Source organism: Argentina anserina, chromosome 4 (genome assembly GCF_933775445.1).
Source record: "Argentina anserina chromosome 4, drPotAnse1.1, whole genome shotgun sequence".
Taxonomy (NCBI): Eukaryota; Viridiplantae; Streptophyta; class Magnoliopsida; order Rosales; family Rosaceae; genus Argentina; species Argentina anserina.
Window position 1 is genome coordinate 17,568,693 of NC_065875.1, and position 18,407 is coordinate 17,587,099.

The 18,407-nt window shown below is 39.0% G+C and overlaps 1 protein-coding gene and 1 pseudogene across 3 annotated transcripts; both read left to right on the plus strand.

Moving 5' to 3' along the window:
- The first annotated feature begins 568 nt into the window (after positions 1-568).
- On the plus strand, positions 569-6,444 carry LOC126790359 (phytochrome B-like). Of its 3 annotated transcripts, none has more exons than XM_050516570.1 (5): positions 569-2,717; positions 3,208-4,015; positions 4,258-4,551; positions 4,993-5,212; positions 5,943-6,444. In XM_050516570.1, the coding sequence occupies exons 1-4, from the start codon at positions 620-622 to the stop codon at positions 5,210-5,212; spliced, it is 3,420 nt and encodes a 1,139-aa protein (XP_050372527.1). In that variant the 5' UTR covers positions 569-619; the 3' UTR covers positions 5,943-6,444. The 3 variants fall into 3 exon arrangements, with proteins under 3 accessions (XP_050372527.1, XP_050372526.1, XP_050372525.1); XM_050516569.1 differs by lacking the exon at positions 5,943-6,444 and adding an exon at positions 5,732-5,912; XM_050516568.1 differs by lacking the exon at positions 5,943-6,444 and having other exon boundaries at positions 4,993-5,471.
- On the plus strand, positions 6,146-10,934 carry LOC126792298 (uncharacterized; annotated as a pseudogene).
- Positions 10,935-18,407: the final 7,473 nt, after the last annotated feature.

The window sequence follows — 18,407 nt, forward strand, 5'->3', positions numbered from 1 at the left end:
GCCGATTACCATATTAGAGTTACGAAAATAAAAATATAATATATTTAATGATATTTTGGGTTCATAAAATTGGGTAACCGAAGTAGATATTAAATTCTTTCAATAAATAATTGATGCTTATGTGAAGAAAGAGTTAATTTTGAATTAATAATTATTTACATATCAATTTTTATAGAAATTTTATATGCAAATTTCTAAAAATGAATTTTTTTTGTGAGCTCTAGTTTTATCTTATCGACTCTTGGCCTAGGGCCGGCTCTAGGTAGTGTTTTGCACTCTGAAGGCTATTACTAAGTGTCGACCCTGAAGTTAATTTCATAAAAACTTTAAGAGAATCATATATGTAAAAATTATTATACCTACCAGTACATAGTGTATTTGATAAAAAAAAACATGTTAAATGAGAAATTATTAACCTAATCGTGGTGACCAGTTGCATCCGCGTCCACTCTCCAGTCTCCACAGCCACAAGTAAAGAAAAATGAAAAAAATAGTCATGTAACAGCAGCCATAAAATCAGACTAAAATACAAAAATAGTCATGTAACTCATTTCCCAAATCCCAGTACCACTACTACTTCTTCTTCTTCCGCTGAATCTTGTTATACAAAAAAAGAGAAATGGCTTCGGAAACAGGGAAGGCCGCCGCCCAGTCCTCCGGCACCAGCAATTTCCGTTCGGCGACGGGACGTCACCAGAATCACACCAGCACACCAGCAGCAGCAGCCGAGTCGGTGAGCAAAGCGGTTGCGCAGTACACCGTCGACGCGCGGCTGCACGCCGTGTTCGAGCGGTCCGGCTCCGGCGGTAAGTCCTTCGACTACTCACAGAGCATGAAAACCACCACCAGAGACTCCGTCCCGCAGGAGCAGCAAATCACCGCCTACCTCTCCAAAATCCAACGCGGCGGCCGCATCCAGCCTTTCGGCTGCACCCTCGCCGTCGACGAGTCCACCTTCGCCGTCATTGCTTACAGCGAGAACGCCCGGGAGCTTCTCGACCTGACGCCGCAGTCGGTCCCGGTGATGGACCGGAGGGAAATTCTCACCATCGGCACCGACGTCAGGACTCTCTTCACTCCTTCCAGCTCGGCGCTGCTCGAGAAGGCCTTCGGCGCGCGTGAGATTACGCTCCTGAATCCGATTTGGATTCACTCCCGTGTTTCCGGGAAGCCGTTTTATGCTATTTTGCATAGGATTGACGTTGGAGTCGTTATTGACTTGGAGCCGGCGAGGACTGAGGACCCGGCGCTGTCGATAGCCGGCGCCGTCCAGTCGCAGAAGCTCGCCGTGCGGGCGATTTCGCAGCTTCAGGCATTGCCGGGCGGGGATATTAAGCTGCTGTGTGACACTGTAGTAGAGAGTGTTAGGGAGCTGACGGGGTATGATAGAGTTATGGTGTATAAGTTTCATGAAGATGAGCACGGTGAGGTTTTGGCGGAGAGTAAGAGGGCTGATTTGGAGCCTTATATTGGCCTGCATTATCCGGCGACTGATATTCCTCAAGCGTCGAGGTTTTTGTTTAAGCAGAATAGAGTGAGAATGATAGTGGATTGTCATGCCACGCCGGTTCAGGTTGTTCAAGATGAAGGTCTTATGCAGCCTTTGTGCTTGGTTGGGTCGACGCTGCGTGCGCCTCATGGGTGTCATTCGCAGTACATGGCAAATATGGGGTCCATTGCGTCGTTGGCGTTGGCGGTTATTATCAATGGGAATGATGATGAGGGTATTGGGGGAAGGAGCTCGATGAGGCTGTGGGGGCTGGTTGTTTGTCACCACACTTGTGCGAGGTGCATTCCGTTTCCTCTTCGTTATGCTTGTGAATTTCTGATGCAGGCGTTTGGTCTGCAGTTGAATATGGAATTGCAGTTGGCTTCGCAGATGTCGGAGAAGCATGTTTTGAGGACTCAGACTCTGTTGTGTGACATGCTTCTCCGTGATGCTCCGACTGGGATTGTCACTCAAAGTCCTAGTATCATGAATCTTGTAAAGTGTGATGGTGCGGCGCTATACTACCAGGACAAGTATTATCCGATTGGTGTCACCCCTACGGAAGCGCAGATCAAGGACATTGTTGAGTGGTTGTTGTCTTCACACGGAACTTCAACAGGTTTAAGCACTGACAGTTTGGCTGATGCAGGGTACCCTGGAGCTGCCTCACTTGGTGATGCCGTCTGTGGGATGGCTGCTGCTTATATTACAAAGAGGGACTTTCTGTTCTGGTTTCGATCCCACACCGCAAAAGAGGTGAAGTGGGGTGGAGCAAAGCATCATCCTGAGGACAAGGATGATGGACAGAGGATGCATCCACGTTCTTCCTTTCAGGCCTTTTTGGAAGTGGTTAAAAGCCGTAGTTTGCCGTGGGACAATGCAGAAATGGATGCCATACATTCCTTGCAAATTATTTTGCGAGACTCATTCAAGGATGCTGATACAAACAATTTGAATGCTGTTACACAGGACCAGCATGGGGATATGGAGGTTCAAGGCATGGACGAGCTCAGCTCGGTAGCAAGAGAAATGGTTAGATTGATAGAGACTGCCACTGCTCCCATATTTGCTGTAGATGTTAATGGGTGCATAAATGGGTGGAATGCAAAGGTTGCAGAGCTGACAGGACTCTCAGTTGAGGAGGCTACAGGGAAGTCCTTGGTTCAGGATCTCGTTTACAAAGAATCTGAAGAAACTGTTGACAAACTTCTCCTTCACGCTTTGAGAGGTATCTTTTTATCTATTGAATTTGTCGCCGTTCAATTCAAAATTCTTTTATAGTGTGCTGTTGTTGATATTCTTTCCCACATTGATTTCTATTCCAATAAAAGCACAAATTTAGGGAGTAAAACCATTATTCAAAGATAAATAAAATCTTGGGAGCAGAATAGTTTCTAGACAAAATTTAAGTTTGGTTATAAAATTTGTCTGAGATAAAAGTGATGCATGAAAATACTGAGGAAGGTTACTACTCGAAGTTTTCTCTAAAAATCTAAGACACAGAACAAAGACGAACCATAAGTTTGGCTCACTTCAAGTTGGGGGGCTTCAGTCTGGTGCATATGTACCTTCTAATTGAGTTGATTTTCTGTGCACATGTATATATTTTAGACTTTCTTGAATTATCAATGCAATTTTCTTAGTTTGCTATTGAATGTTCAACTTCTATCTTGAACAGAGTTTGGGTGAGTAATCAATTTGTATTGAACAAAATGCAGGAGAAGAAGATAAAAATGTAGAGATAAAACTGAGGACATTTGGTCCGGAGCATGACAACAAGCCTGTTTTTGTGGTTGTTAATGCTTGCTCTAGCAAGGATTACATTAATAATATCGTGGGAGTTTGCTTTGTTGGTCAGGATGTAACTGGTCAAAAAGTGGTTATGGACAAATTCATAAACATACAAGGTGATTACAAGGCCATTGTTCACAGTCCCAATCCTTTGATCCCGCCCATATTTGCTTCGGATGATAATACATATTGCTCAGAATGGAACACTGCCATGGAAAAACTCACTGGGTGGAGCCGTGGGGAGGTGATTGGAAAAATGTTGGTTGGCGAGGTCTTTGGCAGTTGCTGTCGACTCAAGGGTCCAGATGCTATAACCAAATTCATGATTGTCTTGCACAATGCTATTGGAGGCTCAGACACGGACAAGTTTCCTTTTTCATTCTTTGACCGGAATGGGAAATATGTACAAGCTCTCTTGACAGCAAATAAGAGGGTGAATGTAGATGGCCAGGTTATTGGAGCTTTTTGCTTTTTGCAAATTCCCAGTCAAGAACTGCAGCAAGCTCTTAGAGTCCAGAGACAACAGGAGAAGCAATGTTTTGCTAGGATGAAAGAACTGGCGTACATATGTCAGGAAATAAAAAATCCCTTGAGTGGTATACGCTTTACTAACTCACTTTTGGAGGCTACAGAGCTGAGTGAAGATCAAAAGCAGTTCCTGGAGACTAGTGCTGCTTGTGAGAAGCAAATTTTGAAGATTGTAAAGGATGTTGATTTGGCTAACATTGAAGATGGGTAAGTTTTTTGGTAGAAAGCTAATTTACTAGACAGGATAGTTTTGGTGCGTGCATGTGGTTGGGGCCGATGACTAAAAAAGTTTACTTGCCTGTGAAGACCCACTATTCAATTTATATTGATATATGTGTGCATGGATTCTATCACATTGTAGGGTTTAACAATATCATTATGACCTTTAATTTCTTACATATAAAGAACATGACTAATTTTCTTTCATCTTCTTTTGTTTTTTGAATTAGTTCTTTGGAGCTTGAGAAGGAAGATTTTCTACTTGGAAGTGTTATAAATGCTGTTGTTAGCCAAGTTATGTTATTGCTGAGGGAAAGAAATTTACAATTGATTCGGGATATTCCTGAAGAAGTCAAAACACTAGCTGTTTATGGTGATCAAGTGAGAATTCAGCAAGTTTTGGCGGATTTCTTATTGAACATGGTACGTTATGCACCATCTGATGAAGGCTGGGTGGAGGTTCATGTTCGTCCAATCTTGACTACAGTTCCTGGTGGACACTCTATGGTTCATGCTGAGTTCAGGTATTTTGGCTTCTGTCTTGTTTAGATACTATAATTGTATGTTGTTGAAATCAACGTGAAGTTATGTAGCCAGCTTGCCTTTGCCTGGTCTCTTGGGGGTTCGAATTGAACCTCAACTAGGGAGCTTGTCTAGGTTGTGCTGTGAACATGTTTTATCCCATACGGTTTAATAAGTCGCTGCTTTAATGATCACCGCCAGTAACCTCCTTGATTTATTTTTAAATAGCTTGTTTCGGTGGATTTAGGTTGGTAGTTCAAGGTCACGTATCACTCCTAGTTTTCTTTCTTAACATAGTCTAAATATGTTTTTTTTTTGGGTAAATATGTTTATCATGTCTATTGTGTTATACAAACATTGTTTGGCTCTTTTTTTTTAATGCACTTATATAATGACAATGCATATATGTATTGACTTGTACCAATTCGGTGTTTATGATGAAGGTTGGTATGCCCTGGTGAAGGTCTTCCCCCTCAAATAGTTCAAGACATGTTCCATAGTAGTCGATGGTTGACTCAGGAGGGTCTAGGTCTGAGCATGTGCAGGAAGATTTTAAAGCTCATGGGTGGAGAAGTCCAATATATCAGAGAATCAGAGAGATGCTATTTCTTAGTTATTCTTGAGCTTCCTATGCCTCGGGTACATGCAAAGAGTGTTGACTAGGTAAGTACTTGCCGACTTTATAGCCTCAACTAGGAAATCTCCTTATACCAGAACAGACTGATCCTCATACTAGCCTCCTGATTCATTTTGACGGTATTGAACCCATCAGAAAACCCTGATTCTACCAGTCTATCGAGTTATTGGCGCTTAACAGTTAAAGTCACCAATATGCTAAAATCTTTCTAACATGGTGAACATATTGTTAAGTTGGTTTTGCTGCTGTCTCATTCATTGAAAAAGAGCAAGTGGGTTCATCTGAGATTACTGAGCTTCCACATACACTATAGAAAGCTCTTTGGTATTGTTACAGTGTTGTGGTTTGGATTGAATCACTTCTTTCTACTTCCCAATTCATTCTTACCTCAAATATTTCGGTTTGTAACAGTTTGCCAGTGTAAATTTCTAGTTCTGTATAATAAAACTAGCTAGGGGCCAAGATTTTTTGCTCTTGAAATATAAAAATCAGTTGCTGAATTTAATGCAAGATATCTCATTATAATATGGATCTCACTTGGTCAGGAACTCGGATACGAATGTCTCCTGGATCCCTGCTGTGTTGGATCACAGAACACCAAGCCTCGCACCAGTTCTTTATTTTAATCCTGGAAAAAGTCTAGCATTTTCCCCCAACTAGTCATCAGCTATTGTGAAATTATTAAGAAAAGCTTACTCCTTTGCCTCAAAACATGATTCTCATTCCCTGTTTTTTTTCTTCTATTTTTCTCGTTAGATTTGCTTTGCTGCTGTCTGGATCAGTACGGTTTTGTATACAATAATAACCAGCAAACACTTGTTATCAAAATGCAAAACTTGTAAAGAGAGTGAATTCTGTAAAAAGAATGAGCAACTCCTACCGGTGGTGGCGTATTTTTTACCGCCGGTGACATATAAACCGTGATCTCTACAGACCAGTGTCTGTTATTTTATTCGAGGATGGAGAACTATCATCCCCATACCTTGACTCAGACCAAAAAAGTGCTCATCTGTCTTGTTACCGACTTGGAAGAGTTGAAGATTACTTTACAAAGAAGCAACCAGAGAGGTTAAATAACCACGCATACTTCACTAACAGAGGTGGAGCTGTTGAAGAAGATATCCAAATGCTGGAAGAGGGTCACGCCCACCTCAGGCAAGAAATGGCTCAGCAGCTCACCCGCCCCGCCGGATCACCATTACAAACGGCGGTGCCGGTCGGCTGCCGCTGAGCTTTAAGTTCAGTGACCAGCAGTATCTCAACATATTGGAGTCACTTGGGCAGTCTTTGCATGTCATGGATTCTCATGATCGTATACTCTACTGGTGAGTACCTCAATCCATGTCTTGGTTTTCTCTAATTATGAATTTTTTTTTTGTGTGAGAAGTTTTGTGGTTTGTAGAAATTTCTGACTTTGATTATGAGTTTATGACTGTGGGCTGTGATTCTGAGATTGGGTAGGTAGCAGGAACTAAGTAAGAAATTTCGTAATAGAAAAGTAGGGATGACATGAGTATTGTAATGTGTTATAGAAATTTCTTTGGAGTTCAGTACAATTGAGAAAACTCAAATCTGCAGGAACAGGGGAGCTGAAAATCTGTTTGGATATTCTGCCGAAGAGGCCTTGGGACAGTGTTCCATTAAACTGATAGTAGATATCCGGGACCGTGGTATAGCATATAATATAGTCCACCGTATCAACCTTGGGGAGAGATGGACTGGGATGTTCCCTTTAAATAACACATTGGGGCAGAGATATACCATCATTGTAACAAGCAGTCCCTTCTATGATGATGCTGGCGGTATAATTGGGCTTGTTTCTACCTGTGTTGATCGATACTCAGGCCTTTCGCGACATGAGGGCTCCAATGTCAGCTAAGAAGCAACCACAACAAGATTTAAGCTTCAGCAGTCGTGGGACCAATGTTACAACTAAACTTGGTGCTGATCCTCAGCAGCCTCTGCGAAAAGCAGTTTCATCAAAGCTAACAAACTTGATTAGTCTTAGTATTTTTTTCTGAAAGGAGTCTTATTGTTTTCTTGTTCCTCTTATTTGTAATGTGTCGTGATTGTTATAATTGTGAACAGGCATTGAAGATTTGTAACAAAGTCAAGTCAAAACTTCAGGCAAGAGAAAACAACATGGATCTCAAAGGTGAGATCAACAGTCATCATCTGTTACATGGATCAGATTCTGTTCCATCTGCTAATAGGGAGGATGGTATTGCAAGTGGGACTATCACAAACATAGGGACTATATCCCCAGTATTCAATCATGTTGAGAGCACACCTCTTTGAGCACCCTCTATAGATTCTGGCAGTGAGACTGAAGAAAAATCTTCAATTCACAAGATAATACCTTCAAAGGCAGAAGCATGGATTAGTAAGCAAGGGATATTATGGCCTTGGAAAGGAAATGAGGAAGATGGTTCAGTGGCTAAGGCCAGTGGTTTTGTTCTGCTCTGGTTTCAAAATAATCAAGTCAATGTTGCCGTTCCACAGACTAGTTATTGTGTTTCATATCCAAAAATTCGGGTGAGCAGAAATTATCGGCAAACATGTAGTAATTGCGAGTCTCCAGGATCCTGGACCTCTCCATTAGATATTAACACCATAAGCCATGCCATCAGCCTTAGAAGTACCAGCAGTGGTCCTTCGACTATGGTGGATGTGGACACTGACTGCTTGGATTATGAAATCGTATGGCAAGACGTGATAATAGGAGCACATATTGGGCAAGGTAATAGTATTTCTAGTGAGAGCAGCATGCTGGTGAAGTTTTGATTTCGTTCATTTCTTATTTTCTAGGAACTGTTTAGTTACTGCTACGAAAGCTGTGATGAGTCTTCAAATGGATAGACATTTCTTGGACAACTGTTTGAATAGCCTATGATTGCTTGTCAACAGACATTAATGAAATGTTGATCTACTGTCATTATAATTTGTAGCTTTGACTTGATCATCCCGACTGAACAGTTTTTAATTTTTGTACTTGTGTATTGTTCACTTGTGAGCTTCTGCTTTTGCCTGGTCGAATATCCTTCTGATATCTGTTTTCTGCTCCTGTCCCCTGCAGGTTCTTGTGGAACTGTATACCATGGTCAGTGAGAAGGATCAGTATGTTCTTTCCCCCTTTCTTTAGTTTACTGCAAGTTTAAGTGATTCACCTCTACAAGGCAACTAAACTGATATTGAGGAATGATTTTTTGTTGTAAAAAACATCAGGTTCAGAAATCAGTCTGTAAAACTTACTCAGATATGAATGATCTTAAAGACTTCTGCTGGACATTTGGTTTCATATAGCACAGAAAGAGCTCAGAGTTTATTTATGTGTGTTTTTTGTAAACTATAATGACATTTGTTATCATGTGAAAAAGTGTAACAATGTTGGTGAATCTGCAATCTGTTCTAGTAGTCTTCAACTTAGGGAAGTGGAGAGAACAGTGAGTGTTTTTCTGAGCTAATATTAGTTATATGCTTCTGAGTTAAATCTTTGCTCTTACAGGATGTTGCAATAAAGGTTTTCTCCAAGGTAGACTATTCAGATAATTTGTTACTTTCCTTCCGACAAGAGGTGAGCTTCTTTGTTTGATTTTCTCTAGTCTTGACTGTCCAATATTACATTGTCAGAATGTTCCTATATGATTCCTTTTTGCATGTATTTTTAGTTTTTTCCTTACTTTTATTTGTTATGTTTAATATAATTTGACATGTTGATTTTGTCTATGTAGGTGTCACTTATGAAAAGGCTCCGACATCCAAATGTTTTGCTTTTCATGGGAGCTGTGACTTCACCAGAGCGTCTCTGCATTGTCACAGAGTTCCTCCCATGGTCTGTTCTCAACTCATATTTTGAAATTTATTATTCTATAGCAAGGAACGTTTGATACCTGTTTATAATGACCTAGCAAGGAACGTTTTATATATATTTTGTACTGTATTCTAAACTAGTTTCTCTGATCTCATCCGAATATTCTCTCGATGCAGTGGAAGTTTGTATCAAATACTACACAGGAAATCATCAAAACTAGATTGGAGACGACGCATTAATATGGCTATGGATATAGTGAGTATTGACCTCCCTCCCTTTCAAATAACGGAAATATATGAGATTTTTTCTCATCAAATTTTTGTTTTGTATGTTGATCGTGTTTAGTAATGTATTGTTGTTGGTTCTTGGGCTATTATGCTACATTATATACATTACCTTTTCAGCTGAATAAACGTGACTGCATATAGGTCCCTTATGAAACTTATTAGGACATAATTTAATTTCAAGTTATTGTGCTTTCCAAATATATTGTTGTTTAAACAATCAACAGGCACATGGTATGAATTACCTTCACCATTTCAACCCACCAATCGTTCATCGCGACTTGAAGTCTTCAAATCTCCTAGTTGATAAGAACTGGACTGTCATAAGGTATTTGTTGTTGTCCACTTTTTTTTTATTTCCCTTCTGGTTCTGTATAAGTTAAGAAGTGATCCATGTGGTGTTATCTAACAGGTTGGCGATTTCGGTCTTTCACGTCCGAAGTATCAGACCTTTCTTATAAACAAGAGTAGCAGGGGAACGGTATTATACATAACTGGCATTCACTGCAACCTTTTTGTTTTTGTTTTTATTGTACTAAATTAATCAGTCCAAAATTTATGGTATGAGGCTGCATTTGGATATTCTGACTTCAAGAGCTGTTATGTCCCTATCTAGCCTCAATGGATGGCACCAGAATTTCTACGTAATGAACCTTCTTCGGATGAGAAGTATGTTGTAAATGTTTTTCGGAATTTAGTTCCCTCTTTACTTACTCAATTAGACTATATATAGGTATGACATATATAGCTACGGGGTGATATTATGGGAGCTTGCCACTCTGAAAATTCCGTGGGATAATCTAAACCCAATGCAGGTAATATCTTTTTTTCAACTTATATTTAGTTAGTAGTCAAGACAAACGTTTGCTAAAAAAAACAATGTCCTTATTTTATTTCTACAAACTAAGTTACGAGTTAGTGTTACAGTTTGCAAAATTAATGAACCAACTTAACACCGAAACAGAACAGTTGTCAAATGGGCTCTTATAACTTGAGAAATTTGATATTCAACTGCAGTCGTTCCAACTAATATGTACTATACTTAAATACCATTTAGGAAAGAAAGGCAGCACACGATTATGTGTAAATTATGAATATTTGCATGCATTCTCTGGATGGATTTGACGTTAAACTGTGAAGTGGGTTTGTTTGCTTAATATCAATCTTCTATTATCCAAGAGTAAACTTCTTTAACCTTTTTTTTTAATTATACAGAAATGTATAAAAAATATTTTATTTTTTTTCTATAGCAAGAATTTAGTTCTTAGCATTATCTTTCAAGAATTTCTTTTCTTAGAGGCATTTTCTTGGTGGCATGTTGCATGCATATGAACAAAAATTGTTGTACAACTTGTAGGTGATTGGGAGCTGTTGGATTCATGAACCAAAGACTGGAGATCCCAAAAGATTTAGACCCAAAGTGGGCTTCTATAATTGAGAGTTGCTGGCACAGGTGTTCTTCCTGTCCTTCGTAGTTGATTTCCTTCTGTCAGTTTTTTGGTTTAAGATGTAGACTACTGTGTAGGTAGTTGGTCAAAGATGCCAAAAACATTCCTGCGAACATTAGTACGTTGTCAAATCATTACTGACGTCTAATCAGATTTAGCATACTACTAAATCAGAAGTTCATTTTGATTGCTTAAGAATTATAATGCTATGATGTTAGGACTATTGTATTGTTGTCAAACAATTCATACTATTAAATTTTCTATTTCATTTTCCTTATAAGGTAGTTTCTGTGTTCATTGGATCCTTGGACACGATGGTACCCTATTTTCAATTTTCATATTTTGATGCTGTGGTGTCTGATTACAAGTATTTATTTTTCCTTCACACCAGTGATCCAGCCTGTAACGACCCCAAAATTTCAAGTATGAAACTCGAAATTCGACGTCATGAAAAACTCTCAAACAATCTCAATAAATCGAAATCGTTTAAATGTTTCAGTGGATCATTACTGAGTTCACAATACAACTCAGACAACCAATTATTACAAATCAAATTTATAAATCAACATTTCATCAAATGGAAATGTAATAATCCTCACAAATTCTCACACAAATCCACACAATTCCTCACAACAAGATGGAAGATGAACGACTTTGAATCTTCATAGTTGTCCTTCGATTTCCACTAATCGACACCTGTGGAATTATCCCCTACACCATCGAATAGGTGCACCGGGATTGTAAACACAAACCCGGTAAGCTTTACAGCTCGTATGAGTAAAATAACAAATACCACTCGCATATCAATATATACGAAAATCCACAAATCAACAAATATAAATGCACTCATGTCAAATTAGACGGCCCATCTGGTTGTCTAATAATGTGAAAATATATGAACTCATGAGAATTGGGCAACCCCTCTGTTTATCCAAATGCATTTATAATACGGGTACTCATGGGCACTGGTACACCTCTGTTACCCCTCATTTAGTACACCGCCGACATTGGACAACCATCTGTCATCCAATATCAAAAATATATATGGGTACTCATAAGCCGATAACTCATATGTTACCTCATCAGCAGTACCCCGGCAGACAGACTAGAGCTCTAACTGTATCGTAACTTTCGCCCGGCCAAGGCTAGGTTCCGACATGCCAAACACGTCCGAAGACATAAACTCGCCCGAAGACAAAAACACGTCCGAAGACATAAAACTCGTCCGAAGACATAAACTCGTCCGAAGACATAAACTCGTCCGAAGACATAAAACTCGTCCGAAGACATAAACACGTTCGAAGACATAAAACTCGTCCGAAAAACATAAACATGTTTTAACAAACTCAATTTTAAAACCACGTACAATAAGCATCACGTTATATTGTACAATCAAATCAAAATGCTCAATATATATAACTCATCATCAAAATGATCTTATTCACAATGAAATCCTAATAGTATATAATATAGCAAACTATATATATGTACATATTTACCATTTATAAAAATATATATTCCACTATATCATATACATGTCATATTTCATTCTTTAAAATTCTGCATAAATCCCGAATTACCTCAAGGGTAGATTCGTAATGTCAGATTTTACTCACCTTATAATCTCGAGCGTAATTCCACAATTCCGAATGTAATTCCTTTTCTTGAATTATCGATCACCTTGAAAAGAAAAGAAAAGAATTTAGAATCGTTAAGTAAACCTTAAATGACGAAACAGTAATAATATGTTACTATTCACGTATTTACTATTCATATATTACTGTACAAATACATATTAATTATGTATTTATGTACAGATACATATTAATTACGTATTTATGTACGTATGAATACTATTCAAACGTAAATACTGTTTCAGTAAATAATAATTACCGATTTATCATTCTGAAATTACTTTTATATTTACTGAATGTAATTTACATTTATATTTACATTTACTATAAGTAAAATAAATTTATATTTACCGTACATAAATCAATTTTTACTTTTACCGCACATAAAAATAAATTTGCAATTTTACTGTTTCGGAACACTGTTTACGCGCCACCGAACGTGGCGGTGCGTGGGGTACATGCGCCACTTTCCGGCAACCGCGCGTGGGGCCCACGCGCCTAGCCTAAGGCCGGCGCGTAGCACGCCACCACCACCCCAAAACCCTTCCTCTCCTCTTCCTCCACCCTCCTACAGTCTCAGACCACCCCTAAGCTATCACACGCACCCATACGCGCCGCCTCTAGGCGGCGGTATCCTCCCTCCTCCTCCTCCTCCGATCTCTTCCAAATCCAAACCAAACAACCACAAATTAACAACCAAGCATCACAACAACCTAATTAAGCTAACCCTCACCTCAATTGAGCTTTTGGACCGTCGGATCGTCGCCGGAGAGCTTGAGATGCCGGCGGAGAATTGCAGAATCTTGGCGACGTTGATGCGGCTTCACGGCGGCGAGGCACGGGGTGGTGAGCTCGTGGGTTGCTGCGGAGGTCCTCACGATGCTTTAGAGCCCGTCGGTGAGAGGCACGGTCGGCCGGAGAGAGAGGGAACTCGGGGGAGAGAGAGAGAAAAGGAGAGAGGGGGGCGCGGGGTGAAGAGAAAGGGAGAGAGTGAGGGGTTTCCAGAAATGGAAACCCTAATAAAAAAAGTCTTTTTTATACTAGTTTCCAAAATTGGAAACTAACTTCCGACGTTAATAACGTTTACATCCGACGTCCGATTTGAACGCATGACGTGTCCACAAATTCATATCGACGAGTTCTACAATTTTTATGAAGGAAGTTTTTGCAAACGTGCGACGGAATAAAAGTCGATACTCACGTCGCGGAAACGTAACGTTTTTCTAAATAAACGTTCTAGGGGTGAGCACGGGACGGGATGGGATGGGACGGGGCTCATTCCACGTCCCGTCCCACTCTTTTGAATCGAGACGGGATCAGGACGGGACAAGGATTTTTAAGAATGCATCACACTCGGGATTAATCCCGGTTGGGACGGAACGGGACAAATCCCACCTTCCTATGAAGTTAAATAAAAACCTATATTTTTATTTTTTTCATAATAAAATAACATTTAATGATGAAATTTTAATAAAAAATGCATATTATGTTCAAAATATTATAATTTACCATTATTATTTGTAGGGGTGGGCATAAAAAACGGAAATCCCAATTCCGTTCTGAAATTCATAGGGACGGGACGGGACGGAGGTCTAAAAACGTTCGTCCCGTCCCGATCCCGTCCCGTTTCATAATAGTGGGACGGGACGTGGGACGAATAATTTCTATCCCGTTTCGTCCCGTCCCGTCCCACTTTTAATAAAAACTTCAAAATTCTTATATATTTGTATTAAAATGAAACTAATTTATATTCTTAATAACTCTAAAATTATTTCAACTCAAATAATAATGCTAAATTATAATATTTTGAACATAATATGCATTTTTTTTGTTAAAATTTCATTATTAAATATTACTTTGTTAATGAAAAAGTAAAAATATAGGTTTTTATTTAACTTCATAGGAAGTTGGGATTTGTCCCGTCCCGTCCCAACCGGGATTAATCCCGAGTGGGATGCATTCTTAAAAACCCTTGTCCCGTCCCGATTCAAAAGAGTGGGACGGGACGTGGGATGAGCCCCGTCCCGTCCCGTGCCCACGCCTAATTATTTGAGTTGATATAATTTTGGAGTTATTAAGAACATAAATTAGTTTCATTTTGATACAAATATATAAGAATTTTTAAGTTTTCATTAAAGGTGGGACGAGACGGGACGAAGCGGGATATACATTATTCGTCCCACGTCCCATCCCACTATTATGAAGCGGGACGAGATCGGGACGGGACGAACGTTTTTAGAATTCCGTCTCATCCCGTCCCTATGAATTTCGGGACGGGATCGGGACGGGATTGAGATTTCCATTTTTTATGCCCACCCTAAAACGTTCCGAGAACGATTCCGTTCTTGTTTCGTAATGTCGCAAATAACCAAATTTCTTTTTAATGAATTCCACAACTTTATAAAATTAAATCAAACCAAAAAGCGTTCTAAAAAATCGGGTTATTACACAGCCTGCCGGCCAACATTTCTAGAGCTGCTTGAGAAGCTTATAGTGTTGCATAAACAATATAATCTCCAGTTGAAAGCTGTGTGTTTCGCCTCTAGTGAGAGCAGCCTAAAGGAATTGTAATCACCGGGTCTTAGTTCATGAATATTCATTGTTTCATGTACCACATTGGCAGATGAACCGGCCACTTGCAGATACTTCAACCTGGTATCGAAAAGTGGTATGGTCAATGATTCCATATCTTTCTTAGTATTCTAAATCAAAAGATAATATGTTGCTTAGGGTACAACACTGCAATGTAAAAATTCACTGGGTGGAGCAGTGGTGACATGATTGGAAAAATGTTGGTGGGGAGGTCTTTGGATGTTGCTGTCGACTCGAGGGTTCAGATGCTATACCAAAGATAAGATTGTCTTGCACAACACCAGTGGAGGCTCAGACACGGACGGGTTACCCATTTCATTCTTCAGAAGGGGATGGGAAATATGTACAAGTTTTCTTGAGAGCAAATAATAGGTTGAAAGTAGAACTGCATAATACTACTACATAACAGCAGCTCTCAGAGTACAGAGACAGGAGGAAATACAATTTGTTGTGCTAGGAAGAACAACTCAGCGTACGTATGTCTGGAAACAAAAATACTTTTAAAGCTGTATATGCTTAGCAACTCACTTTTGGAGGCTGCAGAGCTTAATTTTCAGAGCTGTTCCTGGAGAAGACTAGCTAGTGCTTTTTGTGAGAGGCATATTTTGAAGATTATAACGGACGTTGATCTGGTCGCCTGGCTACCATTGAAGTTGGGTAAGTTTTTGGTAAATTAGACAACTTACTAGGCAGAATATTGGTGAACATATCAGGAAACCCTGACGATATCGTTGAGTTATTGGTTCCTGCGGATGCCAACAAATAGTTCAAGTCACCATTACACTTTTTTTTGGTAATAAGTCACCATTACACTCAAGAACTCACTAGTCACTAACACGGTGACCCATTATTGAACTGGTTTTGCTGATTGTATTGTTCATTGTAAAAGAGCAAGCAAGGATTGAATCACATCTTTCTGCTCTCCAATTCACTTCTACCTTACAAGCTTACATACTTCTTTATTCTGACCGTGTAAATGTCTTTTTTGAGTGTAATTTCTTGCAGTTGAAAAAATAATGTAGCTGCTGAATTTGATGTAAGAAATATAAAATATCTCAATAGGATATGGTTCTCACTTGGTGAGGATACGAATGTGTCCTGGATCCCTGCTATGTTGCATCACGGAACACCAAGCCTCACACCAATCTTTTATTCAAACCTCATCGTCTCTTCCTCGAGGAAAAATCCAGCATTTGCCCTTCCGTAGTTGTCAACTATTGTGACAGTATCGGGATAAGCTTGTTTCTTTCTGTTGTGATATGAATCCACATCGGAAAATGAGAGTTAGTTCCTGTCGATCTACAAGAGTTAGACCGCCTAATATATTGTCAATTGGTTATATTTGTGAGGCAGTTGTTCACTTGACCTCGCTCTCTGTTCAATCAATGATAACATATATATACACAAAAGGATTTCTTATAATTTGATCAAATAATGGTGGTCTCGTGATATTGTATGCATACAAAAATGGAAGGTTCACATGAAATATGGCAAAATAACAATGTTTTGCTTGTTAAAAGATGAAATTTTTAAGTCTTCCCGGAGAATCACGTGACAATGTTTAGTGGTACTCAATTTCAATCACTATTTGACACTTATGATTTAATTTTTTTTAAAAATCATATTTAAGCTATTTTATCAAAGACTATTTTGAGTTTGTTTCTAAAACCCTGCACTCTACATTCTAATACCCTAAACTCTAAACCATATACCTTAAATTCTAAACTCTAAATCTGAAATTTTAGTTCAAAATTATTAATAACACGATCTTCTCTGTCTTACTTACAAATTTAAACACAAAAATATTTGTACATCTCTACCATGAGTAGGGTAACATGGGTGAGAAAAGAGCATATTGAGACTCGCAATTTCTTAAAGCAAAGTGTTAGAATGAGAGTTACGATTGAGATCTCCAAATTCACTCAATAGACTTTTCATTCTTTTCTATCTCCCTTTTTCTTTTCAAAACAAACATTTGCTCACAAAATCTCCTATCACGTTACTAAGATCACATCGTTATATCATTCAGGTATACTTTAGTAATTAGTCATTACACCTCTCACTCACTAGACCTCATTTAAAAAATACGTCTTTTTCCTTTAAAAAAAAGACATATTTTAGCGAAATTTTTTTCAGTGCTCCCAGATAACCAACCTAAGCTGCTTCCCGCTTCTTTGTGCCTCTCCTTCTTCATTAGGATGATGGAGATACTTCCACTAAATGTACAAATTATGTTATTTCTTAAAAACTTTTGATCCGCCCTACCTTGAACTATCTTTATCCTTTCCACCTTTTCGAATTACCGAAATGTAAATTTCAACAACCAAGTTGTCAAGGTGATTCTCGCAGGATATATATATATATATACCATGACTAGGTACTCTAGGAAAGCATCCATGTCAGTATCTCGACTCTTAACTACTAGAGTGTTGTAAATATTAGGCATCTTGACGGGTGGAAAAGCTACATTCAATACCGGACCAATGATTTGAGAGTCCTTGTTGTAAAACTTTATTTTTTGCAAAATGCAAATAATTATATCGGATAGGAGATTTTTCAATCAATTTAATCTTTGTAACGAACCGCTATGAGTTCTTGGTACTTGAAAAAGTGTGAAATTGTTGAATTTATTCAATCACTATTATGTTATACAGATTTAAAATAACTTGATTTCTTCGTATTATATTTATTTATTCGTGTTATATTAGTTAGAATTTATTAAACGAATGAGGAGATAGGTATCCATCAACTTTTGTACACTCCCGCCGCTAGTCAATCGTGAGTTCCTTGTTTTGTAGTTGATGAACTCGAGCAAAAGAAAATCATGAGTCCAGGCCAAGCATAACGAGGTATGGTATAAGTGAAAAAGTGCTTTCACTCTGCCCCTCCTACTTTATTGACAAAGTGCATTTCCCTCGAGCGCACTCAGTTGTATATAAACCCCCACCTTCACCCCCACCCCATGGTAAATAAGGGCTTCTTATTCTTTTTTTCTATCTGACAGGACAAACAAATAGGAAGGGATGGTTCTTTCATGGATTCGTCTATGGTGCAGCGCTGCATACCATACATACCGAATTAGACGGTGGATAGAAGGTGTCTTGAAATGCACGTGAGGTATGTGGATTGTATGGACGGTGAATTAAGGGCGGACCATAGAATTTTCCTTCTTTCATTGCATTGAAAATAGTCTAACTAGAAAAAGATCTCTCTATTACTTTGAGAAGAGAATCGTTGGTTTGACCGACGAACTACGTGGGAAATACTTTTTTTTTTCTCTTTCCCATCTAGGATGCTTTCGTGCCTTCCTTGCGGAACCTCATTTTGCAGGGGTAGTCATTTCAAGCCTTACCAACCTTGTTATGAAGTTGTTGAGAGCAACCCAATTACCTAAAGGCCCAACCCCCTAATCACCATCACATGTGATCGACATCCTATGCCTAAGAAGTATA

What these genes read in the sequence shown, in the direction of transcription:
- LOC126790359 (XM_050516570.1), top strand. Translation starts at nt 620, where the DNA reads ATGGCTTCGGAAACAGGGAAGGCCGCCGCCCAGTCCTCCGGCACCAGC. An exon ending in TCTCCTTCACGCTTTGAGAG is followed by an intron (nt 2,718 to 3,207) that starts GTATCTTTTTAT and finishes AACAAAATGCAG; the next exon opens with GAGAAGAAGATAAAAATGTA. An exon ending in ATGGTTCATGCTGAGTTCAG is followed by an intron (nt 4,552 to 4,992) that starts GTATTTTGGCTT and finishes TTTATGATGAAG; the next exon opens with GTTGGTATGCCCTGGTGAAG.